Consider the following 15807-nt stretch of genomic DNA (forward strand, 5'->3'; position numbering starts at 1 on the left):
TCACTTCTCTCTCAAGATTAAATGAATAATCGCGTTAGCTAACATGGAGTACATACCGGAAATACAGGGAATTGCTTACACGTAGTCAATACCACACCTGAAACGAGAACCATGGCGCGATTTAAAACTAGAGGAGATTTAGAGGCAAAATTTAATGAGCTAGGAATTACAACCAAGACTATTGAACACCAAGAGGTAATTAGTTAGCAATAAAGTCCACCTCACGTCTTTCATAACTTGTGGGCTTATCTTTCAATTTAGTTTCGGCTTGCAATATAGGCCTACTGTAATATTACGTGGTGGTTCACGTTTTCTGATAATATGCATATATAGTGCATTTAATACACACCAGAAACTGTAAATAAGAGTGCTAGAGCAAGAATAATTGTTTCTTCCTACCACTATATCACCGTTTTACTGTGGAGTTTCACAGCACTAACAATTTTATTGACTTGGTTGATGCATGTAGAATTAGTTAAAACTGATATACGTGGAGAGGGGATCGAAGGGGCACCAGACCAACTGCAACAATTAAAAATGTGTTCAAATACGCAATTTAAGCATCACTTATAGCCTCTCGTCAAATCAACAGCTCCTATTTATAATGAAACCAATTTTCTTCAGGTTTTTACTGTTGAAGCCATGATGTCTCAGCCTGAGCTACAAAACCTGAAAGGGACAGCTGCAAAAAACCTCTTCCTGAAGGACAAAAAGAAAAAACTTTGGCTCTGCTCCGCTGTGCACGACAGAAACATAAAACTGAATGAACTGGCAAAAATGGTTGGGGCCCCTGGTGGACTAAGACTTGCAGATGAAGAAATCTTATTTGATAAACTTGGCGTGAAGCAAGGGTGTGTGACAGCATTTGCATTGATCAATGACACAAATAACGATGTGAATTTCATTGTAGATGAGGATTTAGTCAATGGCAAACATGAGATGATATATTTTCACCCCTTGTCTAATGCAGCAAGTACTGGGATCACGCCCTCAGATTTTATGAAATTTTTAGATGACATAAATCATAAGCCTATCAAGGTGAAATTTGAGGACCAGACATAAGTTTATTAGATGCTTATTGATTGCTTACAGTGCATACAACAGTACATGTGAAATTCTTGAGCCAAGTTATATAAATGTTCACAGCATGCTATATTTTGAATGTAAAGCAAATTTGTAGTGTCTTAGTACCACAACAATTCTGAGTAGACGAAATGAAATTTAACTGACATGACACTGATCAGATTCATGTATAATTAGGAAATACCTCAAAAAGAAAAATGCTCCAGGAAATAGAAGTACATTGCAAATCAGCATGCTTTGGTAATCTAGGTTGTCGTCTACTAGTATACCAGTCATTTCCCTTTACCCCATCATCTTTTTCATTATTTTGGTCTGCGAAACACACAGCAAATTTACCTGTATCAGGCATCTTGTTTGCAAATCAATTTTTTAGATTCGAATCAGCAATGTCTTATACAGTTCTCACCTTGCAATATTAATGTTGAAGCGGACTCTTGGAGCATCAATTTAGAACAAATGCTACAGCATGTTTTAATAAAAATTGAGTCAAAACTTTTATGAACTAGAGGCAATATTGATTGGAATTATTTGAATTATAAGAGATTATTGAGATACTGATATTAAAAGTTAGGCTTGTTTTTTATCACTCCAGGTGTAATGGCAATATGACTTAATGCAACTACTATTACTAGCCTTTTGATCCAGAACATCAGTCTTCATCAGTTCTAGCCTGTATGGTGAGCAAACATGTGATTCCAGATACAGTGATGCATGTATTTTGGGTAGAATTTTGCCACACTCGTCTTACTGAACAAAAGTTTGTTAAAAATAGACTGTGTGGGAACAACCTCAAGGCAACTGTATCACTAGTTGCTGCAGTTGTGCATATTTATCTTAAAACTTTTCCAAATCCGTGGGCCCACATTCGAAATAGCACAAAATCTATTTCTCCCCTCAGAACTCTTAACCCGTTTCCATGATATAAATTTTTTATTATTAACAACCAATACATTTTAGACTGTACAGAAATTATTCACAAGCCAAAGACATTTGGCAAATATAATTATTTTTATAAGATCAAGCAAAACTGCTGAAATTCACCTCTAATTCTTCCAATAACTATTCTCTAAATAGCTTGCTCTTGAATACAAGACAATGCTCCATTCATTATGATTAAAATGAGTAGAATTGAGTTACAGAACCACATCATGTAGCATGGTCTACACAGTCGCATGAAAATATTATACAATGGTAATGGCCAGACAGATATGTGGGTTAACATGTAAAAAATCCAATATATAATGACAATCAAATCAAGACAGATATATTAGTTCTGCTTATTGCACAAGTTATAAACTAAACTCATAAATTGATTCATGCGCAAATAAAGTATTTTGTCAGTTTAGAATGACTTTTAGGGGATTAACCAAAGCTTCCAGTTATTTTCAAACAAATAGTTACATAAATACAAGGTTGCATGCGTTCAATTTATCGATACCAAAAAATGTGAAAACAAAGTAAAATTTAATTGTAATATTTTTATGAGCACCAAAATTGCCAAAAAAAGTCTACAACAAAGTGCACCATTGCTGCCCATTGCTGCCCCTACCTCAATTAAATATGATCTATGGCATTGTCTCATAGCACAGCCTTAATGAACGAAACAGACAACATATAGGTTTGCAAGAATGGAAGAATATTCAAAGTCCTTCAAGAATTATTCACCAATACTGGCTCCTACTTGAATGTAAAAACAATGTCCAACTCTCTTGCTCAAAGGAAAAAAGACTTCCCCAGGCTCTGGCACAGCACCTTAGGCTATTTCATTGTATATATAGCTTTTAGTGATTGATAACTTTCATTTTTATCCAAACTTGAATGATCCAGCTGGGAGGCTGCTATTACACAGACGGTAGTAGCGTAAATCATTCACTAGCCGATGTACATTTTGGGTAAATGTTGGCAAATCCTATAATAGAAAATAACTTGTTAAATGCTGGCTTTATATTTCTAAATGGCATTAATTTGGTTTTGATAGCTGTAAGGACAGATTCAAGATTTTGACCCGATGGATAAGGTCAGAAATTCATTAATTTCATAATAATATTAATATGGCTTAGCATTAACTGTTAAATTTTTAACAAGCACTACAGTATCAAGTGTCAAACCCTTTCATGACAATGTTATACTACCTTATCTACTTCAAAATTCTGAGCCAGAATGGTCCTCTGGTTTTCATCTAGTCCTTCGGTTCCATTCAGAAACTGTGGCAGAAAAGCACTGTAAAATTTGTCAAAGTCAACGGCTGCCATGTTGTAAATGGTGATTCCAATCTCTTCTTGGAGCAGGTCATGTGACCTGTGTATGAGCACTTGGATGAAAACGTTGAGAAACTGAAACAGCATCACTTCCTTGAAGATGTTCTGAAAAATAAAAAGAGTATATGTTTTCAGTACTTAAAACTGGCATTTTTTCTTGTTTTTAAGGTTATATTTTCCTTCAAGGTACCATCCAATGAGTATCCTCTTCCTGAACAAACCAAAGAGAGTATTTTTTTAAAACCTAATGTAAAAAAGAAAAAGCCTACACAGGTTTGTGTAACTATTGGAGTTCATCCCAATAAAACAAGTGTATAACAAGGGGGACATTTGTATTAACAAGTCTAAATATATTACTTATATTTCTCATGACATGCATGAACCTACTTTTTGATACAACTTCCATTTTTCATTCAGTTCTTCCAGGTATTCCAAGTTCTGTCGGAATATACCAATGTCTGGCTGGAGGAAGGACTGTCCAAATGCCTGAAAATATCAACACCACATTTTGACAGTGGTGACACCTAAAATTTCTATAGTATATGAAGTCAAACAAGTGAGCCACAACAGATCTTGTACCAATTTGGTATGTCAAAACAGACATAACAATTTTAGCAATTGCTCATCAATGACGCATCTTTGAAAATCTGTATACGCCATAAAACAAGAATCTTTCACAGTCAAAGTCCTTAAAATACATGCAATTATGAAATAACCTTGAAATTGGTCAATTTTTTCTATGTTGAACCTGCCTAAATGACTTAATATCATATGATGGTAAAAGACTGGTCAAGATATAATACACATTTTTCTAAGTGTACATTCCTACGACTGCAATAGCTCACCTGTAAAATACTGATAAACTGTGGTTGATGCTCCACCTGCTCATTTTGTTTGCTTGTGGCAGCAATAGCTGCTGTCTGAATTGACGACCTGGCATTTACCACACCAGGTTTAAAGAAATACCTCCAGTTATGTAACAGTATTATGTACAGGAGTTCATAGAATGTTGCCTTGATGTCTGGAGTGGGTCTCTGAGCAAGCAGGGGATAGATCTGATCCATGCAGATAACTATGATACCAGGAAGGAATGCTCGGAATGCAGCCCCTGGCTCCTGCACCACAAACTGGAGGATCTTCAGGAACCTGGCCACAGGATAGATATAAAATGTGACTTTTCTACTATTTCTGTCACATGTACAAGAAATCTTGGATGAAACATTTAACCTAGCAAATTAAGGAGTTCTATTTCAATGTTCATTTATACATCTCACAAAGAAGGTATCTCATGTTGTGTTAGTTGCCCAGACATTTACCCCGACGTTCTATTTTTGTAGTTCTTTACACAAATGATCTATAATAAAACCTAAAAACATTGGTTTATGGAGTAAATGTTTGAATGTCAGAATTGAAAGTGCATTGATTGTGGTATTGTGACGTATGACAGGGCAAATGATTTGTAGGTAACTTACTTCTCTACTACCCTGAACCCTGTACTGGTTTCATTTGTGATAATCTCTGATAGTTGCTCTCTAAATGAATAGAAAATAATAGAAAATGAATAAATAAAAATTAAATTTTCATTTCTTCAGTTAAATGAAATTTCACATGATGTAATTAAATGCAAATTACTACATAAACTGACAGTTAAAACACATCATTTCAAATAAATTGCAATTTACCAAATATCTTCATATTAAAGGAACAATTGCAAGAAAATGTCAAACTTCTATGAACCTTGTGAACAGACTCATAAATGTCTGAATAGTTCTTTCCGTAAAGGACACCCCCATCTGCACTCTTAGGCCCTCAAATACTGTCAGGAAAAACCCAAGCATGTCATCCAAAACATCTGAAATGAAGTGAAATGTAAGGTCATAAAATATTTAAATACAAACTAATCTTGATTTTCAATATTTAGGTAAAAAATCTCCCTTCTTGTACAGATTCATAAAAAATGCTATTAATCAAATAAATCTTTAAATTGAGAAACCCAGCCACTGCCTTTTTTATGAGCCAGTACACAGAATTACTGTCACTTTTCAATGTTCACCAACACCAAAGTACAACCAACACTGACATCACAACTACCACTATGAGGTGTAGACTTGACTTACCTGTCTGATGCATGTAGACAGGAAACAAAGTCATTGTAGTCTGAATGAGTTCATGAATGGATTGGCAACAGATCTGTTTGGACTTGACCACATCTGCTGCTATGGAACTGACCTGGTCAGTCAGAAGCTGGAGGGTCCATTTTACACACGGCTTGGCTGCAAAAAACGGGCAAAAGCATTTTATAATAGAAATATGCCATGTTCTTATAACACCCTTCTAAATTCACTTATAATAGCAATTTGATCTAAGATGAAAAAAGTCAGTTAAATATGAACTCCTTTGTTGAATTGAAGAACCTGCATTTTGGGTTGATACATTAGGCCTGTGGCATTAATTAAAATATACCAAAGGCTTTGTAAACAGTACCGTCTTTATTCCACATGAACATTGCCTCATCTACAATCCATCAACTAACCTTGATCCTGTAAGCTCTTGCTTTGTGCCAGAGACTCCATAGTCTTGAGTTGTTGGTACTGTGTTGTAAGCTGTTTAATGAAAGTTTCATGGTGTGCTGCCCTGGACTGCCAGTCTTGGTCACCCTCGGCCAGATTAGGCCAGGGTAGGAGAAGATGGTTTGACAGTGCTCTGTACAGTAATAACTGGACCTGAAGTTGAGAAGAGAAAAACATTAAAGATGATATTTTGTAACAGAATGAAAGTATCTGTATACCATGGGGCATCACAAGATGTTTTAAATGATGCTTGCTTAAATGTGCTTAGACAGATTCATTTTTAAAGAACAAAAGACTAAAGGAAAGGAAAATTCTAAAATTGTATGCAATCGTGTGCAAACCCTGGTACAAATTTCAATTTCAAAATTAAAAGATTACATGAATCAAAACAAAAAATATTATAAGTGTTTGGGAATTCAGAGTGCAAGTCTCTTGTTGAAAACTTGACTTTTGCACAAATTGTTCTTACCTCTGTGGTCAAATCTGCACATGACCCTTGACTGGCTTTGTTGTACAAGGTTTGTATCTCTGGTAGTCTTAGCAAGAATGCAGGTCTCACAGTAGTCATCAGTGTTAAAAGCAAATGTGCTGCAGAGTGGACAATTTTATCTGGAATCTTAAAAAAAAAAAGAGAATCTTGTTCAGTAAAATTTGTTTATAATTTTTATTGAATGGAAAACATTAAAACCATTACAGTAAAATCAAATTTCAAAATCGACAGGTGAAATTCAATACTTTTGGCAAGAATATTTAAGATATCCCTACTATTGACGAAAGATAAAATAAGAAATCTATTCCACATTAGTTACATTTAAGTTCACATTTATGATCACTGACTACATGTACCTCTTTTTCAAAAAGTGGGATGCAGGTGTGGACAACTGTCATAATCAGCTGCTCACACTTCTGTCGCTGCTCCTGATGCTTGTACGATTCAACATAATATTCTGCCAACCAATGGGAGTAAGCCTTCATGGCTGCCAAAGCTTGAGCATGTCTTAAATATTACATCATGGAATTATGATTTTATTTTATGAAATTATGATTCTTCTTTATAATTGTGATAAAAGATAATTGTGTTGGTTTATTTTGGTAAAAACCCAAAATATGATCCTGTCACACGTGCGGAAATAAATACACCATAACTTTCATGAAGTTTACCGGAGCACATGAGTTATTACAAACTTATATTGTATCCAAAAATAACTACTTCCCCTAACACACAATGAAAACATCTTAGCATAGAATTATATACTTACACCTCGATGAAATCTGCATGAAGAACATTTTGAGCAAAGGTGCTGACTTCATACAATTTGACTTTGGTTCCATACACACAGCACTGGACAACTCTGAAGAAGATGGAATGTTATGCAAATGTGTATGAATGTATGTATGTTGAAAAAATCTACATTACATATCAACGTAACACTTATGATAAAACTTTTTCTCCAAGTAACATAGCTTAAAGATATCTATCAATAATACTCACTAATCAAAAATACCCACAAAACTTAAAGCAACTAAGAATAGAGAAAGTTTAAAAGGCAAACTTAAAAAGTTACTCCAGTCCTATCCACACCCCTATGTATTATAATGACATTACTTTGAAATCAAGGTCTGAGCATCATGCAGTCTCTGTGAAAAGAACTCCCCAATGAAGTGATCCACCAGTCTCCCCAGAGCCTGTAACGATGAGGACAAATCCCTCATGCTGCAATGTAGACGGCGACACTCATTTTCTGCAGGGATGTTCAGCTTCCTCCCCTGTGGGCCATTGGTAAGAAACTGCTCCAAGCCCAGGTAAATCTCCATGTTGTCACTGAATGGCTGATACTACATAGAAAGAACACAAAGAAATGCTTGATATCCAAAAGACATTTCCCTGTTAAAGATAATAATGATAACAACAGAGCAGAAATACTTGGGTTTCTTACTTTAAATATCCTTTTGCTGGTCTCGAAATCTGGGCATCAGCATGTTATGCAACTGTAAAAATTCTCAGAACCTCCAAGTATAACTTCATATCCCTGTCACAACTTACCACTATCCGAAAAACATCAGGTGGAAGAATTTCTGCAACCTTAGCAACATTCTCTAATGACTGTCTTAGGAAGTGCTGCCATTCTGTTTCTGACTGGAAAAAAAAAAAAAAAAAATAGAAATGCAGAATATAAAATATTAGAAAAAGATAAACTCTGAAACTTATGATTTTAGAGAGACCGTGAGAGATAGAGAGAGAATATGGATTTAGTGATAGTTCTACATGCTATACTCACATCATCATCTAGAGTTTCATCATCCAGTGTCTCTAGTTGAGATTGGTTAAAACGGAACTGTAACTTCTGCAGAATCTGACTGACCAGTGATACCAAGGCTTCTTTATACCTGATTGGAATTGCATCGAAAATATGTTTTAACGTATTCAATAAAATGGCATTCAAAGCATAAAAAAAGTTTTGCTAATTATTTTTTAAATCACATATAATTAAATTAGAAAGAACATCAACAAGCACATTAATAATCATAAATTTAGACAGCAAGGCTGGCAAATATACAGACTTTGGATAAAAAAAAAAGAAACAGGAAGTCTACCAGTCTACATGTGACTGTCACTTATAAAGACAAATCATTCTTGAAAATATTAGCAGTTCTTAAGTTGAACAAGTATGTGTATGGTGACAGCGATGGCAACAACATGCATGGAAATGTGATGTGAGTTTATACAGTCTTTTACAGTCTGATCATTAAAATATTTCACAATCAGGAGTGTATGGTGATCTCTTTGACTCTGTCATTCAAAACCTCACTTTGAACTCCACCAGACAAGATTACTTACTTGGAAATTATGGCATTCACATCTAGTGCACGGTTTGTCAATTTGACATTGAGATAGTCTAAAAAGATGGTCCATATATCCAAGCATCCATAGTATCCTTCATGAGTGGGCTGAAATAACAAATCGCACAACATTTGAGATGAAAAAAGAAATATCAATTTCTAAAATAACTGATTCTTTATAAAAGATCTCATTACACTTTATTTTAACATCATTTTGTTACATTCACAAAGCTGCATTTAATAACTGCATTAGTCCACAAAATAAGAATTCACTTGTAAGTATCTTACTGGAAATCATTGCAACATATACATTACACAAAATTTTCAATGGCTTTCTAACAGACATAAGACTATAAAAACAAAATTGCAAAAGGATGCTCTGCTGAACTGGTTTTCTGTTAATATCTTAAAACATCATTCCCCCAAAGTCACATGCTTACACTCAAGGGCAGTGCTGCCATAAACCTGACAAAACTATTGCCTTACTTGTAACTTTCTTTAACCTTTCCCTCTTCTCCCTACAGCGCATTAAAAGACAATACTAGGACTAATCTCATACCTGCTTAAATGTGTACTTAAATAACAATGCCAGGAATTCAAGGACTGGAAAGGAGTTGTTGTCCTCAAATCGTCGAAGGTGAATGCTGACAAAAAGTCTCAGAAATTCTGTGAATTTCTCAATGTAACTGAAAGGGAGTTGAAAAAGTTATAAGCTTAAATAAAAGCAAAATAGGAAACATTTTTGATATTTTTCTTACTTTAAGCAACTAATGGATATTTTTTTTATAAACCAAGGGGGGAATTATTTTGAGATGACTGACAGAAAAAGAATTTATACATCATGCAATGAAAGTAGTTTTCCTATATTTGTTTAAGTCTTGAATGCAAATGTGAGCTTGCGTAAATTTTTTACACATCTTACATTAGGCATATTCATATTAATAAATAACTTGGTACCTTTCATCAAGCTCTTCCAGCTTATTCCCAGACGATGTCGTGGTACTTTCTTTTGTAAGTCTTTGCAAGAGATAAAATGTCTGCTGAAACATTTGCAGTAAAAAATCCTCAAACTCCTGTGGGACACAGTTCTTTGAGAGCAGTTCATTGATACAGCACATGGCAAGCACACCTAGAGATTCAGAGTCTGTGGTGTAACTACCATTCAAGTCTGAAGAAACCCCTCCACTACTACGATTGTGTACCGAGGCAGATTCGCAGCCAAATGCCGCAAAGTGAAATATAGTGCTGAGCAGGTTTGGGGTGATAGTGGTGGACAGAGGTATCCAACTGAACAGATGTGAGAGACAGTTGAGTGCCAGAACACATGTATGGTGTGACTCGGAGTCCAGGGGAGGGATAGATTCATACTTGATGGTCTTGGCAGGGGAGCTGAACATGTTCTTCAGTATCTGACCTATTGGATGACATGAAAAAAAGAAGTTAAAATGGAATTCGATAATAATGCATTTGACAAAAAAAGTATCATATAGTGTCGATTTTGTCATAATAAAAACAACCAAAAATGCCTGTACTAAGAGATTTTTAACATATACATATACTAACATAGCTCTCATTAATTACACTAAAATCATCTTATGCCTTTTCATACCCAAACATCTAATATACAAATTTCTGCTTATGTTAGATGTTTAAGACTGCCTCCCACCTTTAAATGTATCAGTAGTATTATAAAAAGACTGCCTTATCAATGTTTCATAACTATATACTCACTTGGCTGTATAGGATCATTGGTGAATAAAGCAAATGTTGCTGATTTGGCTGGTGCATGTGACACCTGACCTTGTGTAGGAGATGGAGGAGGGGTGGCAGCCACTAGGTGACGATGTTTTTCTAAGATGGCTTCTAAAGTATCTGGAAAAATAAAATAAAACACTGACTCGTAGGCATTTTGTCCATAAGTGTGTAATTCAGATGCTTTAAAAATGGATATATTACATGCTAGATGATGGTATATGCTGTTATCCCTAATGTCAATAACTCACTCAATCACTTAATGCACAATTTTCAATGGTTTTGTCATAAATTTGACATTTTTCATTTATGATGCAGCATAACAAGTTGGGAAATGCCATGACTTTCTCTTTGAACTAATGAAAAGTCACATACTACTAATTAGACTAAGCATAGTCGGGACTTGCTGCAGCAGGAGTCTATTAAGTTCATCCTTGCGAGCAGCACTCAGATCTTCCCGGGGACAAGCCAGTTCTTCAGATGATGTTTGGATGAGGACAATACCCAGAATGACTGTCTCCTGGTGCTGAATTAACTGAAAAAAGAAATGACACTGTCATTTTACATTTCAGGTTATTTAAATATGTAGCCGTTTGATTGTGAATTCTTTTTAAGAGTTTGACTCACAAGTATACATTATTTTTTTTTGCTCTGATGTATTTGGAAACATATTATGGTATAAATGACTCAATTTTTTTTAAATGGGGGAAATTGTGAACTTTACAGATACTGTAAATTTTAAGTCATAAATGCTTATGATAAGAACTTTCCTATTGAGTGAAAGCAACAAAATTGAAAAGCAGGCTTCCAGGGGTCGAACTGACGGTCGCCCACTCGCCAATGCGACTTAGAAACGTCCCGGGCGACAACCTGTCAGGGGTACTGGTCCGTTTTGGCGACCGCTGGAAAGTGCCGAACATCGTTGCCAAACCCACAGTCTGCGACGTTAAGCACTAGCCCGAGGCAATTGCCCACCTAAAGTGGCACCGGGCTAGTTGAAATTTTATAAAGCACTAGCTGTAATTTTGAACTTATTTTAACACTCAGTAAGATTTCAAAAATATGAGTCGCCAGTCTTCTTTGTCCCTGCCTCTAATTTGACGTTTCTAGATAGTATGATATGCCTCTCAGTTGAAAAAACTCACACCTAGCTCAAACTACTGAATATTGATTAGTTGCTATAAATAACTTCACTGTAGTTATAAATAGTAGCAGTCTGTCTGATCAGCGTGTCGGCATCTTTTTATTTGACCAGTTTGTTGTCATGACTACAAATTGCCGTCAATCAAGAAACTGGATCAGACCAGAATTCTTTGGTACTAGCAACAGGTTTTGTCAAAACAACCTTGTCTCCGAAGCAAGTGTAATGTATGCGTTATCTCATAGAACATTTAGGTTAGGACCACTTAGCAGACTGAGGGGTGGAGTGTTCTATTTCCTTTTTTGTTTATATTTTTTATTTATAATTTTAATGTCCATGAGTAAATACATGGCAGTTACATAAATACCCTATGAACTATTCTTGACAATGTGGGATAGTTCGGTTTATGCCATGGCTACCCCTCCACACTTTGTCCTGGTAAAGTCCTTGAAAAGTTGTTTTTACAAATATATAACCAAAAGAATTGTTACCAAAAAAATTGTAAGACGTTTGTTTAATTACCCTTACAGCACCTATGTATTTTAAATTAGAAGTGGCATTATATACCGATGTTATTGGAAATAAATTGTCAGAAAAGAGCCATTGTCAATAAAAAGAATAGGAATTTAAAAAAAAAAGATTTGATTGCATATAAAAAATGGAAAAAAAGATATAATAAAAATATGAAAAGTAAGGGTAACTATATTCAGTATTACAAATTTAAAAAAAAAAAGAATTTTTTCAATATTTAAAGAATTAAATATATTTTTAATTAATTTTACCACCCCATCAACTGGAAATTAACCTGATTGACTTTGTTATTCACTTGCTCTACTTCTATAATAAGGTTTAAGAAAGTACAGTATGGTACCGCAACTCTTTACAGCATCTGCTTAAACTTTTTAAATGAATTATTTAAATTGGGCTAGTGTTTTTTGGTTAGGGCTAGTAAAGTTTGAGAGAAGTTTTTTTCGTTTCGCGTTCAACCCCGGCAATTAAAATTAAATTAATTTTTTAAGATTAAAATATGGATATATGTAGAAGTTATATTTATTTCATAATAATTTTTTATATATCCATTTTATTTTTTATATATTATGATGATGATGAGCTAGCAGAAGAGGATGTGTACAAACAGTTAAAGGAACTGACTGGAATATGAATGTGTTTAGATAATTATATAGAAATAAAAATGGATGTTAAACATGTATGCGTTTTCGTTATATCTAGTAGCTTGAAACTACTAATCTTTAACGTAAAATTTTACGGACCAGTACTTCTTGGTACGGACCAGTACCTCCAAGGTCCACTGGTCCGTATTGGCCAGTCCTGCCCAAATTCTGTTTTGACCCCTGGGCTTCCCTATAGTTACATTCTGTACAGTAAACACACTAAAAAGGTATATAGAATATTTTAATGATTCCAAATTATATATCTGAGAGACTGATAATTTTCCCCAGTAAAAAGACATGAGTCATTACTGTACCTTATGATAGGATATTAACATAATAAATAAATAAATACCAAGAGTGATGTTCTCATTATTAGTGAATTTAAATGCTGTTATGTCAGTCCATTCTTTACAAGAATAAGCAATTAGTAGATGAAGGAGCGGATGAATAAGAAAGCAATATGAACAAGAGCGCAGACCTCCGCCAAGGCAGCGATTTTTGATAATTATTGATTGATTATTGATCCGGATCACCACCAAAAACTAATCATCTCTTCCTTTGCCCACTTCTGACAGTTCCTGAAAATTTCATCAAAATCGGTCCATAACTTTTTGAGTTATGCTGATGACAAACAAACAAACAAACAAACAAACAAACAAACAAACAAGGGGTGAAATCATAACCTCCTTGGCGGAGGTAATAAAACTACTCCATCGGTTTAAAGTGGTACCTGTAACATGCTTGTGAAGAAATCTGGATAAAAGTGTGGCCAGTCAAGCCGCCCAATGTCCACCACAAGTTTGCACAGTTTGTTTCTGATATATACTGGCACTTTGGTATGGTGTTCTAGAAGAAAGCGGTTCAGAGTATTCCTGATCTCCATCTTGTCTGATGCCTCAAGCCCTAGCCATTGCTTGTTAATCAAATTCTGGAGAAATAAGAACATTTTCATGTATAAGATAAGATTGCCTTTTAAGAAAATTTCCTTGTTGAGTTTATTCACCATCCATATACAAGGCAATATGGTATCTCTTTCTATAAGTATAGACAACTTTCTGAGAGGATAGCTTTTACATGTTTATTGTCCATAGGACAAAAATACCCCTAATTCCTTTACCCCATTTTACTTTTTTGGCCTTTTATCAATAAGTCAGCAGCAGCAGTAGTAGAATTCAGCACCCCACTTACATCAAGCACAGTTAGACAGAACATCATCACATAATTGTTCTTAGTGTTGGCCAGGAAATAAAGGCTGTGATGCCAAGCATCCCTCTGTTGACTGAAGTGGTTCAAAAGTTCCTCTGAAAAAATTATTAACATGAAAATAATATGCAATTTCAGCATGAAGATGCTGACATTTTGGAATACGACTCCCTCACAGACAAGTTATCAGGGATGTAATACCACTTCTTCATTGATAAAATTTTTGATTTATATCAATCTGAAGATTATACAGATTGCATGCATTCAGCATTTGATTTCAAAACAACTGTCATAAAGAGTAAAACAGCGATTAATTTGTCATATTAAAACATAATGACAATGTTTTAAATGCAATTTAGTTAATCTCACCTATTTGGCGTTTCCTCTCATTTGTTGTTCTTGCATCAAAGAACTCTGACATCAAACCTTCAAGGGTCCTCAGAGAGGACTCGTCTGTAGCCTGACAAAAGTGGATAATATAAAAGTTAACAAATATACATGTATATATATAAAAAACATATTAAGTGATTGGATGACTAAGAAACATCCTGACATGAGAGCTAGCTGATCAGTTTATAGAAAAAACATTCCAGAGCTTTACTGCATGGATTTCCGTGCTAACATTTGTAGTGCTTAATTAAATTAACATGTTTAATGTGTACTTAATTAAGTACCAATTTGTGTAGCGTGTTTAACTGAATATATACATCCACATTCTACATTATATACCTTGGGCTTTTCACTTCTAAATATTGTGCACTACTGACTGAGACAATATGAGGCTTTTAACAGTTCCATCTGTATCTTACACTTAGTTATACTTAAACTATGCTTGGTGATTGCTGACCACACAATGTTCACCAGTACTACAGAAGCCTTAACTTACTGAAAGTACAGACTATTGTATAGCACAAAGATTTTGTGTTTTCACTCTTATACATGTACATGTATGCTGTATATTGTTACTGTTATGTACTGGCTGTGCTAATGCATGAAAACAAAAGGCCCAAACACTGTAAAATGACGCATCCACCATGATGCAGAAGCTCACAAATCTTTATTGTACCTCTGATCTCCTCAACCTGCAAACTCCTGTAAAGCTGATCAGTTTATAGAAAAAACATTCCAGAGCTTTACTGCATGGATTTCCGTGCTAACATTTGTAGTGCTTAATTAAATTAACATGTTTAATGTGTACTTAATTAAGTACCAATTTGTGTAGTGTGTTTAACTGAATTAATTTGTGCTAAATTAAATTGATGTTTGTTTCATTTATTTCTGTCGACTTATGCATAGTGTGTTTAATTAAAATTGCATTTTAACAAAGATTCGGTTAATTTCGGAAATCTAATAACATCAGCATCATAAATGACAAATCTGTGATTGATCAGTCTTATGATGAGGTCATGGTATTATTGCAGGTTAATATAGTTAACTGTCTTCCTAAAATATGAAAGGGGTTCCTATTTCTCGGCTGCTCCGTAAATGTAATACTGACACTGACATTGTGACAGAGGAGGGGCACTCTTGATTGAGAAACCGAAAGTTGCAGGTTGAACATATCTAAGCTACCGACTGAAAAAGGGTCCAGTTGTCACAAATGTAATCCACAGTACAATATACCTCCTATATATCTACTTACCATAGCCTCTCCGAAGTTTGATCTTAAGACATTGCACAAATCACATGGAATTTCTCTCGTGCCGTGCAGACCTAGCAGCACCTAAATTTCCCTTCCGTTTAGTTTCGTATTTTGGATGACCTTATCTGCCCTAATTAGTCAAAAT

General features: G+C 34.9%; 2 protein-coding genes across 2 annotated transcripts; one reads left to right on the forward strand and one right to left on the reverse strand.

Annotated features, from left to right (window-relative positions):
- Positions 1-23: 23 nt before the first annotated feature.
- Positions 24-1314, forward strand: LOC106166895 (prolyl-tRNA synthetase associated domain-containing protein 1). Its single transcript, XM_013545556.2, has 2 exons — positions 24-195; positions 625-1314. The coding sequence occupies exons 1-2, from the start codon at positions 112-114 to the stop codon at positions 1060-1062; spliced, it is 522 nt and encodes a 173-aa protein (XP_013401010.1). The 5' UTR covers positions 24-111; the 3' UTR covers positions 1063-1314.
- A 680-nt stretch (positions 1315-1994) lies between these two features.
- On the reverse strand, positions 1995-15764 carry LOC106150588 (exportin-6-like). The gene is made up of 23 exons (XM_087005236.1): positions 15663-15764; positions 14390-14480; positions 14006-14118; positions 13548-13745; positions 10880-11039; positions 10484-10624; positions 9710-10166; positions 9312-9438; positions 8751-8860; positions 8191-8299; positions 7956-8048; positions 7518-7747; positions 7171-7263; positions 6758-6908; positions 6381-6527; positions 5875-6064; positions 5459-5614; positions 5079-5193; positions 4814-4873; positions 4187-4487; positions 3729-3827; positions 3216-3446; positions 1995-2992 (listed from the first exon to the last, which is right to left on the reverse strand). Exons 1-23 carry the CDS (start codon positions 15663-15665, stop codon positions 2888-2890), a joined length of 3480 nt encoding a protein of 1159 aa, XP_086861362.1. The 5' UTR covers positions 15666-15764; the 3' UTR covers positions 1995-2887.
- Between the last annotated feature and the right edge of the window lie 43 nt (positions 15765-15807).

Source organism: Lingula anatina, chromosome 2 (assembly GCF_051362555.1).
Source record: "Lingula anatina isolate TDL-2025a chromosome 2, LinAna3.0, whole genome shotgun sequence".
Taxonomy (NCBI): domain Eukaryota; kingdom Metazoa; phylum Brachiopoda; class Lingulata; order Lingulida; family Lingulidae; genus Lingula; species Lingula anatina.

Bases quoted from the DNA above. Each gene is read 5' to 3' on its own strand.
- LOC106166895 (XM_013545556.2), top strand. From the start codon at position 112: ATGGCGCGATTTAAAACTAGAGGAGATTTAGAGGCAAAATTTAATGAG. The intron at 196-624 runs GTAATTAGTTAG...AATTTTCTTCAG, and splicing joins AGACTATTGAACACCAAGAG to GTTTTTACTGTTGAAGCCAT.
- LOC106150588 (XM_087005236.1), bottom strand. The intron at 8,861-9,311 runs GTATGAGATTAG...TTGTTATTTCAG, and splicing joins TTAAGTACACATTTAAGCAG to CCCACTCATGAAGGATACTA. The intron at 7,748-7,955 runs GTAAGTTGTGAC...CTTTCTATGTAG, and splicing joins CTGATGTTTTTCGGATAGTG to TATCAGCCATTCAGTGACAA.